Source organism: Hemicordylus capensis, chromosome 8 (genome assembly GCF_027244095.1).
Source record: "Hemicordylus capensis ecotype Gifberg chromosome 8, rHemCap1.1.pri, whole genome shotgun sequence".
NCBI lineage: Eukaryota > Metazoa > Chordata > Lepidosauria > Squamata > Cordylidae > Hemicordylus > Hemicordylus capensis.
This window is the reverse complement of record NC_069664.1, coordinates 19,767,715-19,781,283: the sequence shown is the minus strand read 5'-3', so window position 1 is coordinate 19,781,283 and position 13,569 is coordinate 19,767,715. Positions and strand designations below refer to the sequence as shown.

The following is a 13,569-nucleotide window of genomic DNA, read 5'->3' as shown; positions in this document are numbered from 1 at the left end:
GCAAGAGGCTATATCACCTGTTCTGAAGAGGGGTATGCCAAGGTGGTCTGCTGGAGTTCCTTGTTGCAGTCTGATGGGGTCCAGAGTGAGACGCACAAGGGAACACTGAGATGTTTCTCAGTGGGAGTCCTAGGTGTAATAGATACACGAGGAAGCACACTGGATCATGGAGTTAGAGATACTTATATCTCAAAACATGCCTTGAGGGCACTTTTCTTTTGTCAGTATGACAAAAACTGAATAGGATAGCCAATACTGGCTTCTTCAGAGTGTGTTGTGTCTGATTGTCCTTCCTGAGTAGGAAGGTGTGTGAATTACCCATTGTATCCAAGGCTGATTGTGATGACAATTGGAGTGTGCAGGTGCTTCCAGAGCATCCTGTGCTGGGAAGGGCTTCCCAATAGTTGTATCAAGAGTTTTGATGGGCACCTCTTCAAAGTTACATCACTGATTCATCCCTCTTGTAAAGGAGTCTGCTGTCTTATCTGCCTTCACTTCCTGGCCTGAGTGCTTCATTAACAACAGGTGTTATCTCTCTTGCGAGAGGAAGAGGGGAGTTTAGATTTCATTCCAAGTCCAAAATGATCTTGAATGCCAGACTCTTGCAGCAGCTAGCTCTGGAGTCTGCTTAGCCGGGGCCCCTCACAGAAAGAGGGAGTGTGGATCTAATCCCCTTTCCAGTTTATGGGGCTTGCAACCAAATCTAGGGGCAACCAGTTCACTGCCAACTAAGTGACTTGGCCCCCTGTATAACATAGACTGGGTGCTCACATTGCAATGCAGCCCCTGAGCATAGCAAAAGTGCAATCTCCAAGCCTGGAGATGTGGTTGCAACCAAGGAGGCTTCTGGGAGCGGGCAGAATAAGCTTAGCTGGTAACAGTACTATAAAAGTCGTACCTTCGCCCTGGCTATCCAGAGCCTGATCTTCCATGTCTTGTAGCACTTATGAAAGTTGCTCAATTGGAGCAGGGTGGGATTCCATTCATGTGTGGCAGCCACAATGGATACCCTTCTGTATGCCCTCGCTGCCTGCCCTATGCACACTGCGAACCTTCTGTTGATGTGAGATATGGAGAGGATGTGGATACTTGTGTGATGGAGGTCAAGCTGTAATTATGTTGGGAGAGGTATGTGTTCCGAGGCCATTGCTGAGATCAACCTTTTCATGTGCTAAAGTAGAATAGCGAGAACATGCAGAGAAGAGTTATTGGGGGCTGCCCCACTCTTGTGAGACTACCTTTTAGAGTTCTGTTGTGGGCTGAGCCTGGATACCTTCCAGGCATTCTAAGCTTTACACACACAGCAGAACGAGGTGGTAAAATGCTTGGAGTAGAATGGCCCGCCACACTTGAGACTCTGCTCCACCTGGATATTAGGGATGTAAGATGTTAGAAGTTCTAGTCTTGCCATTCATATTCAGCAGGCAGCATTCCTAACCTTGTCCTTTATTAGTAGGGGGAATTAGCAGATAGAGCTGCCCTCTTCCCCCCCCCCCACTGCAGAAGAGAAACTGAGCTAGGCCCTGCCCAGTAGAGGGTGGACTGGGAGTTGTTGTCCTCACTACCCTCCCCATGGGTAGCCTAGCCTAGCCTCACCTCACCACCACCACTGTCTCAGTGGGACTTGCCAGAGGGGAGAGAGAATGAGCCAGACGCCATCTCAGAGGTGGAAGCGCCACACTTGGAGTTAGCCAATAGCATGAAGATCAGATACTTAGTCCCACTTACATTTTTCCCTAAGTGGAGTTGTGGACCTGTTAGCAAATCATTAAACAATTTAACTTTTAATAGTCTAGAAAGTTACTTTGCATAAACAATATTTCCATCCCTATGGGATGCCACTTTTTTTTGCACTTCTTTTTTTTTTAGTAGCACTCTGCAGATAGAAACCTAACCCAGCCTTTTGCCTACTATGCCGGCATTCTGCTGGTAGGGTTAGGGTTTACTTACAAAGAAGATCCTCTACCTACAGTCGGTTGAGCCACCTCATTCTGCTGCATGTCTGGCCTTCCCTGGTCTTGGATAAGGTCAGACTCCCCCAAAAGACAAAATCCTTCGCTTGGGAGTGCTTCTGGTCCCCCAACCCTGACCTTGGAGGCTCAGGTGGCCGCAGGGTACACGAGGGCCTTTTCCCAGCTACGATTGGTACCCCAGCTGCAGCCCTCCTTGGAAAGGCCAGCCCTGATCTCAGCCACTCATGCTTTGGTGACCTCCAGATTGGATAACCGCTCTGCACTCTACATGGGGCTGCCCTGGAAGACAGTTTGGAAGCTTCTGCGAGGCCGCGATTCTCATGGGCGCAAGTCCCTTCACGGGTATTACACCCACCTTGTGACAGCTTCACTCATTCTCAGTCTGCTGCTGGACTAGACTTGGTCTTGACCTTGAAGGCCCTACCCAGCTTGGGTCTCTTTTGGACCGCATTCGCCCATAAGAATCTGCTGGGGCCTCTCCTTCAGCATCAGAGGCCCAACTGCTGGCTGCGAGATGGTTGGCAGGGACTAGACACAGCACTTTTGGGGTTGTGGCCCCTCCGCTTTGGAGCAACCCCCCCTCCCAAGAGCTTCGGCATGCCCCATCCCTCGGGTTTTAAAAAAAGCATCTGAAAACCCAACTCCCCAGAGAGGCTTTTTGGTGCTTAAACTAATTTGATTAATGTTTTATCATGTATTTCCATGCTGACTGTTGTACCGTTTTTGTGACCCACCCTAAGCCGTAATGCACTGGAGGGGTAGGGCATAAATACGTTAAATATTATTTTCTCACAGTTAGGGTCAAGCAAGTGTGGAGAGGACTCCACTGTTTTCGTTGGGTAGCACCAGCATCTGTTTTTTGTAACTTGGTATAATTATGCTATTACCAGGGGAATGTGGCATTACTTTAGCAAGACAGTAGCTAGGAATGTCAAATAAAATTGTCCTCTGCTCGGCAAACGTAGGAGGCAAAATTGTACACTTTGGGTCCAACCCTAAATAGGTTCTCCAGACTTTTAAGATGCCGTTTGTTGACCATTGGCAACAAGTCTTGTGGTTGCCAGGGAGTAATTTAAGGCGCAGCTGCATGCTCGTTAACTCCTTGCTATGAGATAATTATGGAGAGCAACCAGACCATAAAGCTGGTGGAAACTAGCGCTAGGCAGTACACTCCTCTAGGAGGGTCATAAGTGGGATGCTTATTTCGTGACAATCTATCTTGCTTTGTTACTGCCACTAGGTCCCTTCCTGCAGCAAGAAAATAAGCATCATCGGAGGGTCAGAATCTGAATATTAGATGAGAGGCTGGGATTTATCAAAATAACCTATTTCTGCTCATTTGCACCACTTGCTTTCATCGGGGTTTAAGAGGGATGTCTTATTTATAGGCCATAAACTGTGTCACAGACTTCTCAGTTTGAATGTTTTTCCTAAACAGACACTATAGGTGTGATGTTGTTGTTTTGTTAAATGTTATTGCAAATGCACATCATCAGCCCGTGCTTGTTAGCAATGCTAGGAACACTGAGAGAACAAGTTGGTAACTGCCCCAGTGTCCTTGGGCCCTGGAGCTGCAAATATTTATAGAACTGGCGGTTTCCAAATGCTTTGTGGATTAGTGCTGGGCATGCCTACAAAGGATTTTAGCTGTAAGCTGCCTTTTTTTGTTCAGAGGCTAAGTAGCTTCAGCTATAAGACATCGACTTCCTTCCCTGCTTGACTAGCCTGTCACAGTCCAGAACAGAGAATTATCGGAGATTCTTCTTTGCAAAAAGTCGGAAAGCCTGTTCTCACTTCCTAGGTTACCAATGGTGAAGAATCCAATACCGGACATAATTGCTCTATCTGCGGCACTTTTAACAAGGTTTAGATTCAAAGAACACATTTTATATTAGACCTTTTTTGTCATCGCACTTCTATAGCTGTCCCGATAGAAGATGTATGTTAGATGAGAATATAAGTAGTCTATGTACGGAGAGCCAGTGTGGTGTCTATGGTTAGAGTGTTGCATTAAGAGCAGGGAGACCCGAGTTCAGTTCCCCGTTTAGCCATGAAATTTGCACTGGGTGCCTCTGGGCCAGTCACTTATCTCTCAGCCTAACCTACCTCATAGGGTGGTTGTGAGGATCAACATAACCACCTACGCCGCTCCGGGCTCCTCAGAGAAAGGGTGGGATACAAATGCAAAAACAAATATATAGCGTCAGATTGCTGATCCATCTAGCTCAGGACTCTTGGGCTGGCAGTGGCTCTCCATGGTTTCAGGCAAAGATCTTTCCCAGCCCTACCTGAAGATGCCAGGGACTGAACCCGGGCCCTTCTGCATGCTCTACCACTGAACTACAATGGGTGTCCCTGATGGACATAAGAAGCCTCCTGATACCAAGTTGGATCCTTGGTCCAATCAGCTCAGTCTTGTCTACACTGACTGGCAGAAGCTTCTCCAAATGGTCAGGCAGGAGTCTCTCCCAACCCTACCTGCAGACGCCAGGGATGGCTGAACCTGGGACCTTCTGCATACAAAGCAGATGCTCTTCCACTGAACTATGGCCTCCTGGGGATGGGCACGGAACCGGCAGGGGCCGGTGTGATGGGGGGAGATGCCTTTAAGGGTGGGGGGATGCATCCCCCCCCACTACCGCGTTTTCCCCCACTGCACGATTTCCAAAAAGCCCGTCGGGGCAGCAGCATACCTCCCTGCTACCTCACTGCCCCATTTACCAGATTTACCCAGAAGTACTAGACGCACCTGCACACGCCCAGTACTCCCAGGTATATCTGGTAAACAGGGTGGCAGGGAGGTACCCTGCCGCCCCGACTGGCTTTTTGGAAATTGTGCAGGGGGAAGTGCATCCTCCCCTGCCCTTAAAGGCGGACATCCCCCTGCCGTCGAACCTTCGAGCCGTCCAGGATTTGAACCGGAGGCCCGTAAAAGGGCCTCCGAACAGGTTCGTGCACATCCCTATGGCTGCCTCCTTACTGTGTCACAAGCTTGCACTTGATTAGATGGCGGAAGTAACGCTGCGAATCGGACCGCGGGGCCACGAAGCGGCTGGTCTGCCGTTCTCCATTTCCCTATTTGTGTCTTTAATGTAGGTGTTTCTCCAAGGCCAGTGGCACTTTTGGCACCAGCACCGTACCTGTGATGCCCATCATAGCACCTTATCAGCAGGACAGTTTGGAAATGGAGCCACTGAACCACGTGATGGTTGCGATGTGCTTGGCGTCTACCGTCCCCGGTTGCCACGTTGAGACCGAGGAAGAGAGCAAGGACAAAGAGGAGCCCCCATCTCCGCAGGACTCTTGCTGCCAAGAAAATGTGAATCCGCTCAGTACAGATTGTACCGAAGGTATGGTAGAGTTTGGGAAAGGTGGACAAACTTGCCTTTGGCTCCCAAGCAGCCGATGATTCCTTACAGCAGTGTGGTTCCCAACCTGGGTTCCTCCAGACATTGCTGGACTACAACTCCCACCACCCCCAGCCACAATCGGTTGTAACTGGGAATGATGGGAGTTGTAGTTCCTCAGCATCTGGAGGAACCCTGGTTCGGAACGCCTGGCTTACAGCCTCTGTAAAATGTCTTAAATTGGATTGCAGAGACACCAAAACCAGCCGAATATCAAATGCTGAAGCTTCTTCTGATCCCCAGTGCAGCTCATGGAGGCTGATGCTCTAATGCCTTTCAGGTGCCTTGCTAAATTATGCCTTGGTGTTGCGTGACGCGGTGGATTTCATCCAGTTCGCTCATCTCCGATTATGCCATGGTGACTGATTTGTTTTAATCGCAGTACTAATTTATTTAAGTCTCTGCCAGGACCACCTTCGGCTGTGATCTTAGATTTCAACAGCTGAGATTAATCGGGGTGCATGCTTCAGCAGAACTGCTGCAGGACTGAGAGTGGGGAGTGTGGATGAGTCAGCACGATGGCAAACTGCCTTCCAAGCCGGTTGGGGCTCGCACCAAGCCTCCTGGGACCTTGGCGGTGGTTGTGGGTAGCAGAAGTCAACTTCCGGGTGCTAATCGCACACTCTCTCTCTCTCTCTCTCTCTCTCTCTCTCTCTCTCTCGATTTGCAGAGAACAGTGCACATTTGGAAACATCGAATCACATCTTGAGTTGGAGCCCCCTTATCCTTCAGCCTCTTTCGAAAGACTGCAATGAAAAGATAGAAGGGATTTCAAACGGAGTGGCGTTGGACAGCTTGGGGGGCCTTCAACAGCTCCAGAGACAGGAGACTTGAGGAAGTGGACTCTTCCTTCCCCGCCACCCTACTTCAAGCCAGTAACTGCACAGCAGAGTCACTGAAAGGGACTGACAACAGGATGTTAATTATAAGAGTCGCTATTTATTTTTTCCTCCGTGTAGTGTCCTATGAATGTATGTGTTGTTGTTTTTTTAAAAAAACAACCTTTTGCCTTTCATATTATTTATGCCTTGAGAAATTTCCCCCCAGCCCTCCCAGGGTGAAACCATTATGACTATCTAAAGGCCTGCTGGAATTATGGGGGACTTACTAGAGTGTGTTCCATGGATCGTTACTGTTGTGGGGGCCGGAGGAATCCTCCTGCAGCAGAGTGTAAGCGTTTCGCTGATGTGTTGTATTGGCATAGTTCAGACTCAAATTGACCGGAAGCTTCTGATTAGGCCAGTGATCTTCACTTTTTTTTTAAAAAAGGCCCGCTTTGGCAAAGAACCTTCAAAGAGAGCACCGTTTCCCATGGTGCCAGCCTCCTCACGGTGCTGCATTTTCCTCAGTGCAGGGAGGGCCCTTTCAGAAAGACAAAGCCCTCTCTTAAGAGCTCTAGGAGGCAAGCACTGGGAAGGATTCCACTTCCCAGCATCTGATGCACGACATCCAAGATGGCACTGGGGCTCAAGAGGGCTCCTGTTTTTCTTAAAGGAAACCCCCTCCCCCAGCACTGGGCAAAATGCAGCACTATGCAGTCAGAACGGCCATCTCTGCGTGGCGAACCGTATTCGGCTTTGGCTGAAGCTTCACGCAGGCCCAAGGAAATACTTAGGGAGCTGCATTTCGGGTTGATGGGGAGGGGGCCACTACTGGCTCCTGGGCCTTACAATGAAGTGCCCTGGATGAGGCCATAATCCACCAGTGCTGCTGGAAGCAGAACAAAGTGAACTATTGCTACAGAAGGTCCGTCTGTCTGATTCTAGCCCGTTCGTGAAATTGCTACCTGATTTTGAAGGCCCACTAGTGAAGCTGCCACTAGCCTGCGGTAGAACCAGATGAATCTGTCTTCTCTTGCACTACACACCAGGCCGTTCGCAGCACGAGTGAAGATTTGCTGACCCGTTGTGGGCCTGCACTGACGCTTGTTTACGTGAATGGTAGTAGCAGGGAGTGCAAAGTTCATGCCATGCGAATCCCAGATTGCGAGAGGTCTAAAATAGGCAACGTACTTCCATGAGAGCGAGTTATTGTTTGCAAGACCCTATTTAGCCCTTTCTTCTGGGTGGGAGACTTCAGCATGGGTGTTGTGCGCCTCTATCTCTGGTGGCCATTCTAAACATTCTGATTGGTTTCCAGGCATCCCCTTGATGTTGCGTGTACATTTGTGCTTCTTTTTCCAAAGAAGACAAACAGCCAGAACAAGGGAGGCCTTTAAGGTTGCTAGGGTTTAGGAAAGCATCCGAGTCGTGCTGGATCAGAAACGGCTCAAATAGCTGCATATACAAATAACATTTTTTTAAAATGTAAAGAAATAACGTGAGATTCAGAACATTTGTCCAGATGAGTGACAAGAAGCTTAACACCTTTCTGAAGAGGTCCTGTCTTTCTGATTGGTTTTCTTCTCCTCCTACAGAGAAGGAGCTGTATTGGCAGTTGTATTTGAGGATGCATAATGTGCAACAGCTGGTACAAACTCATCCTAGGTGTAAATCAAAAGCTTGCCCGCTCTTCATTGGGAATTGGTCCAGATAAAGTTTCTGCTTCATTCTCTGGAGCATGACCAAATCAAGGGTACCACTTGAGGTACCCTTGAAATGTTTTATCACTATGTTTTGTTCGGCTTTGGGCCTCCTAAGGATTACCACAATTATACTATATGCAATGCTTTTGTGGAGTTGGAGAGAGGATAGTCAGGGATACTGTTGCTGAAGAAAAGTAAACATCCCTGCACCACCTCTTTGGAATATGAAACATCCATTTTCCCCAACTGCACCCAGCACATTTAAAATGTGGTGTCTAAACTTACCATTGTGTTCAGTGTTCCTTCTAACGGGGATTCTCAGATGTTCTCGACTACAACTCCCAGAATCCCCAGCTATAGTGGCTTTTGCTTGGGGGCTATGGAAGTTGTAGTCGTCAACATCTGGAAATCCCTGCTAGAGGGAACACTGGTTGTATTGTACAGCCGCTGCAAGTGCAGCTTTAAGAAACCTGCCTGTATCACAGAAGTAGCTAAGGGCACACATGAGGTGTGTGTCGCAAAGCTAGCTGCATATTTTCCCCTCCCAGTTTTAACCAGCATAAATAAAACACACTTGTAAAACACCTTCTCCCAAGAATTGGAGGCACATAATTTTAAATGTATAGTTGCCCCGCGGCAACATGAACTCATTTTCCTAGCTGGAGCCAGAAACCCCCCTATTTGGGGAGGCAGAAAATGGCAAAGCTGCCGCACCAGAAATTGCAAGCCCCTTAACCGAAGAGAGGAGGTTCCCAGCTGCAATGGGCCACACTGAGTAATGTTTGTGCGTGAGATAAAAGCAGGCTCTGTATTTTTATAAGTGTTGCAGCATCTGTCAAAAGCTGTGTGTGTATATAGTGTGTGTGATATATTTTATATAATATATGATGCATATTATATAATTTTATAAATAAGGCTCCCTAATGAGAATTTGCAGAGCTTGTCTCCATTACTATGCAAGGACATTCTCCGGTAGGGATTTAGTGCAGGATTTGATTTGGTTTGTAGTTCACCCTCCAGAAGGTCTCCGCTGTCTGTCTCCACACTTCTTGATACAATGCCTTTAAACTTCAAAGAAGTTACTTTTCAATAGCTGTAAAGGAGTCACCGAGCTGCTGTAAATTGGACCTGGTGGGAGCACTGTCCCAGCTGGTTTGGACAGAAAGCGGTGCCTTTTCCAGGAAGCAAGAATGTCAAACTACTTTTGATACGGGGAATGTCAGGAATTCTGGCATTGTTTCAGTTGTGTGGAGCCAGTTTGCTTCAGGGGGCCCAGGCAGGTAACACGAGCCTTTAGATTCTAAACTAAGTAAGTCACTTTTGAAAATTGGGCAAGAGTCTATAATTTGACTTATTAGCAGAATCTCATCCAGGACGGCTTTATTTATATTTTATGACACTGTTTTAAGTGTATTCCCCTTCTATTGTATTTTATTTATAAAATTTATATATTGCCTTTATATTTTATGGGGGGCATGTGTTCTGCCCCAGCTATAGATGTGTGGTTATGAATCTTACAAAGCATATGCAGATGATCCATCCACTTTCTCAGATCCAAATGTTCAGTTCCCACCCTGAGATTTTTGACTAATGACTTCTATTCCAGGAAACTGTAGGAAAATCTTGTTGCTAGCCTAATGCAAATTGTACCATGCGTCTTGGTGTTCAGTAAGTTTGCCATGCCTGCCCTTTCATTCAGTAAGCACAGTTTTGTGGGGTACCTTGAAAGCATTTTCATGAGACTTCTGGCATCTTGTTTAACATCTTTAAAACGACCACTTCTTGAGGTTTCTAGACCTCATGTTTACCAAGAGAGCTTAGGAGGCAGGTAAGCAAGTAGAAGTCTAAATTGGTTGACTTGTGCTCTCATGGTTTTTAAGTCCCATGCTCCGTTTCCCTTGAATGCCTGCCTCACATTTTTCTCTTTTGTGGAATTAATATTGGAACATGACTGCAGCAGAGTAATTGCTATGTCTGTCATATCAGTTTGGCATCAAGCATGTGTACCCATGAAATGCAAGCAAATCGTGTGAGCAGTTTGCAATTAAGGTAGACAAATCTAACTTTCTCACTTTTCCTCTAGGTCAGCGGTAGGGATGTGCAGAACTGGTTTGCTTGTGAATGGATTCGAGCTGGTCCATCGAACCGACCAGCCCAGCCGATACGGTTTGATTGAAACGGGTTCGCTATGGCGCAGTTTGGTCTGAATTCAGACCGAACCATGTCAAATGGTCCATACAGACCCCTAGTCAGAAGTAGGCAACCTTGGCTCTCCAGCTGTTGAACTGCAACTCCCATCATTCTCAGCCACAATAAACTGTGACTGTGGATGGTGGGGGTTGTAGTTCAGCCACCCTAGATAGATTTGGCATGGCCCTAAGCTTTTGATTCGTTCGCAGGGCTTTTGACAACTTAATGGAGCTATTTGATGGTATAAGAGCAATTCATTTTCTGCTTTGCACTAGCAGGCATGCAGCTCCACCATCTGTCATCAGTGCAGGCTGCCTTTTGCCCCAGAAGGTCTCCCAAATGGATTTTAATGGTCACCCAGATCGTAAGTGTGTGCCACTGAAATCTGTGTGATGCTTCCAGAAAGGTGTTCAGGAGCAGGGTACCAATGCCAGTGGCCTCTTGAGCTTCAACAAGATCTTTCTTGAACTACTTTCCTGATGGTACATGGCTTAATTACGGAACTGTGTAAAGCTTTTATATATATAAATATGTCATTCTCCAGGCTCTTAAGAAGCAACTTGGCTAAATAAATAATTATTGTTGTCTAAGCAATAAGTATTTATGTGTACTTCCGTCATCTGGCAAATAAATGATTTAAAGATGCATGTCTTCTGTATCGTATAGAAAATACACTATATTTTCCTTTAAAAGTTGTAATATTATTTTTTTGAAACTGTACATATGTTTTAAATGATGTAGTTTTGGGCAGGATTTTCCTTGTGTTTAATATTAAAGAGAATGCTGCTGCTTTGTTTAATGCCTGGTGTCACACTTGCTTGTGCCTTCAAGATCCAAATCTGAATTCTCAGGAATTATCTTCGCCTGGTTCAGTTCCAGAATCATGAATACCTTTTTTTTTTTTAAGTTGCATATTCATTGCAACAGGCTTCCATGTCAACTTAGTCCAGTGTTTGGTACAGGATTGTTGAAGGGATTATGGTAGGCTGTGCAATTTTGGCCCTCCAGAGGTTGCTGGGCTACAACTCCCTTCATCCCCAGCCAGTAGACAGTGATGATGGGAGTATTACTCCAGTCAGAGCTGCAGGGCTGAAGTTGTTCCCCCTGGCATGCTAAGAGATAGCCCTGCACTCTGACCTGCTGCATAAGAGCTGGTCTTGTGGTAGCAAGCATGAATTGTCCCTGTGGCTAAGCAGGGTCTGCCCTGGTTTGTATTTGAATGGGAGCACTATATGTGAGCACTGTAAGATACCCCACTTAGGGGATGGGGCTGCTCTGGCAAGAGCAGATGCCAAGTTTCCTCCCTGGCATCTCCAGATAGGGCTGAGAGAGAATCCTGCCTTGAAAAACCCCTTGCCAGTCAGTGTTGACAATACTGAGCTAGATGTACCAATGGTTTGACTTGGGAGAAGGCAGCTTCCTATGTCCTGCTGGATCAGGCCAAAGCCCATCCAGTGGCCAACCCGGTGCTTCTGGGAACCCCACAAGTGGCTGGGGTTGGGGAGAGAGAAAGCACCTTTCCCCTTGGCTCTCCAGCTGTTGTTGAACTACAATTCCCATCATCCCCAGCCACAACAAACTGTGGTTGGGGAGGATAAAGCTTACAGCGGGACTTGTCTGAAAAAGGGAAAGCCCAGTGAGTGGTCACAGGCGCTTCCATGATTCCAAGACTGGATGATTCCATCTCGCAATCACAGAAGTGCCTGCCATCATGGGTAGGGTTCTTCCCTCTTCAGATAAGCCACGATCTCGGCATGAGCAGTGGAGTGCACTGCTGATTCACGTGGCAGAGGCGGGACTTCCTCTTCACCCCTCTCTACATGGCAACAGCAGGGTGGTTTTATAACATCTGAATCTTATACAGCCTGATATGTACAGCTCTAGGCTAGGGCAGTGGTTCCCAACCAGGGTTCTTCCAGAACTACAACTTTCATCATCCCCACCTACAATTTATTGTGGCAGGGGATGCTGGGAGTTGTAGTTCAGCAACATCTGGTGGCACCCTGGTTGGGAACCACTGAGCTAAAGCATCCCTTGGGACAGCTGTTGAGCTCAAGCATGTTCTCACCATTCCTGGCCCTGGGCTGCGTGAGCTAACAGCACAGAGGCGTCCAGTTGGGAAAATGACTGTTCTTGTCACTGCTCTGCTGTCCTAAGAGCCAGCTGTGTGAGCCAGCCTGCTTTAAGAGATGGCGGAGAGATCGTTTGTGAGTCTGAGCTCAGTGGAGAGGTCATTTCAACAGATTAGCAAAAGAACATTCCTGCTGCTGGCAGCCAGCCCTGCCTTAGCTGGAACTTGGTGGCTGATCCCTTCCATCAGGCATGAACCGAGAAGAAAACCCACATCAGGGGGAGCATTGCATGGGCATAGTTCATGCCTTATGAAAGATAAAGCTCATACAAAGAGGACTTTGTCAGCGAAACCCAAGAGACATATAAGGAAGACCGGTGGGGCCAACCTGCCCTGAAATGTCCATCAACACCTGCTCTTTCTGGCTCCAAAGGACACTCTGCTTCTGAAAGGATATTGAGAAGGCAGCCACCAGGCAACAGGAGAATCCTTCTCTACTGAAGGTCACCTCTTCTGAATCCAGACTGTTTCTCTGCTTAGAAACAGCCCTTACAATCTGTGGCATTGAAAAGTACAATCGGAATGCTCCTCCAACCCGTCCCCCCAAAAGGTGAATGCAGAGAGTTATACACATTGGGGGGAAATAACCCAAGCTGCTTGTTTAGTATAATCCGGAGGAGGGAGGGAGAGAGAGAATATGTTTATAGTAGGCCTGCTCAACTTTGGCCTCCCCCAGCCACAGCAGGCAATAGCCAGGGATTATGGGAGTTGTAGGCCAACATATGCAAGAAGGGCTGAAGCTGAGAGCAGCCCTGGTCTATAGGTTGCAACTGATCTGTGTGTTCTAGGTGGTATAACTGGACCCTCAGGGTTTCTCAACGTGTTGGTCCCCAGATGTTATTGGACTTCAACTCCCATAATCCCCAGCCCCAGTAGCCTTTGGTTGGGAATTATGGGAGTTGAAATTCAATTACATCTGGAGACCCACACGTTGAGAATCCCTGCTTAAGTCAATGAACCAACAGAAGAGAAGAATTCAGACTGTCAAGGACCCTACACACCACATTAGTGCATATACTTCCAGCCAGAGGCGTAGCAAGATTGGAGTGGGCCCTGGACCAAACAGTGAAGATGGTGTCCCCACACACACCAGGCCCATAGCCAGGGGGTCTAGGGTGGGCCTGGCCCCCACTAAATGTTTCTCCACCCCCCAAAACATTTTACAAAAGTGCTGCAAGCCACAAGCTGTGTCCCCACTACTTTTTGGTGCCTCCCCCCGAACTGGCTATAGGCCACTGGGGTGAGGTGGGGGTCCTCGCTCAGTGGCCCTCATTCAATTAATTGCAGCTATGCCTTTCCAACCTGCGGCTCTAGCTAAGAAAAAAACTAGTCCCACATTTTCAG

General features: G+C 47.6%; 1 protein-coding gene across 5 annotated transcripts in view; it reads left to right on the top strand.

Moving 5' to 3' along the window:
- CDON (cell adhesion associated, oncogene regulated) overlaps positions 1 to 10,893 on the top strand; it is a 129,217-nt gene extending 118,324 nt beyond the window's left edge. For all 5 annotated transcript variants that reach the window (XM_053269657.1, XM_053269656.1, XM_053269658.1 and 2 more), the window contains 2 exons: positions 5,070 to 5,323; positions 6,051 to 10,893. In XM_053269657.1, coding sequence (XP_053125632.1) covers positions 5,070 to 5,323; positions 6,051 to 6,214 — 418 coding nt within the window. In that variant the 3' untranslated portion in view covers positions 6,215 to 10,893. The remainder of the gene's footprint in view (positions 1 to 5,069; positions 5,324 to 6,050) is intronic.
- The last annotated feature ends 2,676 nt before the right edge of the window (positions 10,894 to 13,569 follow it).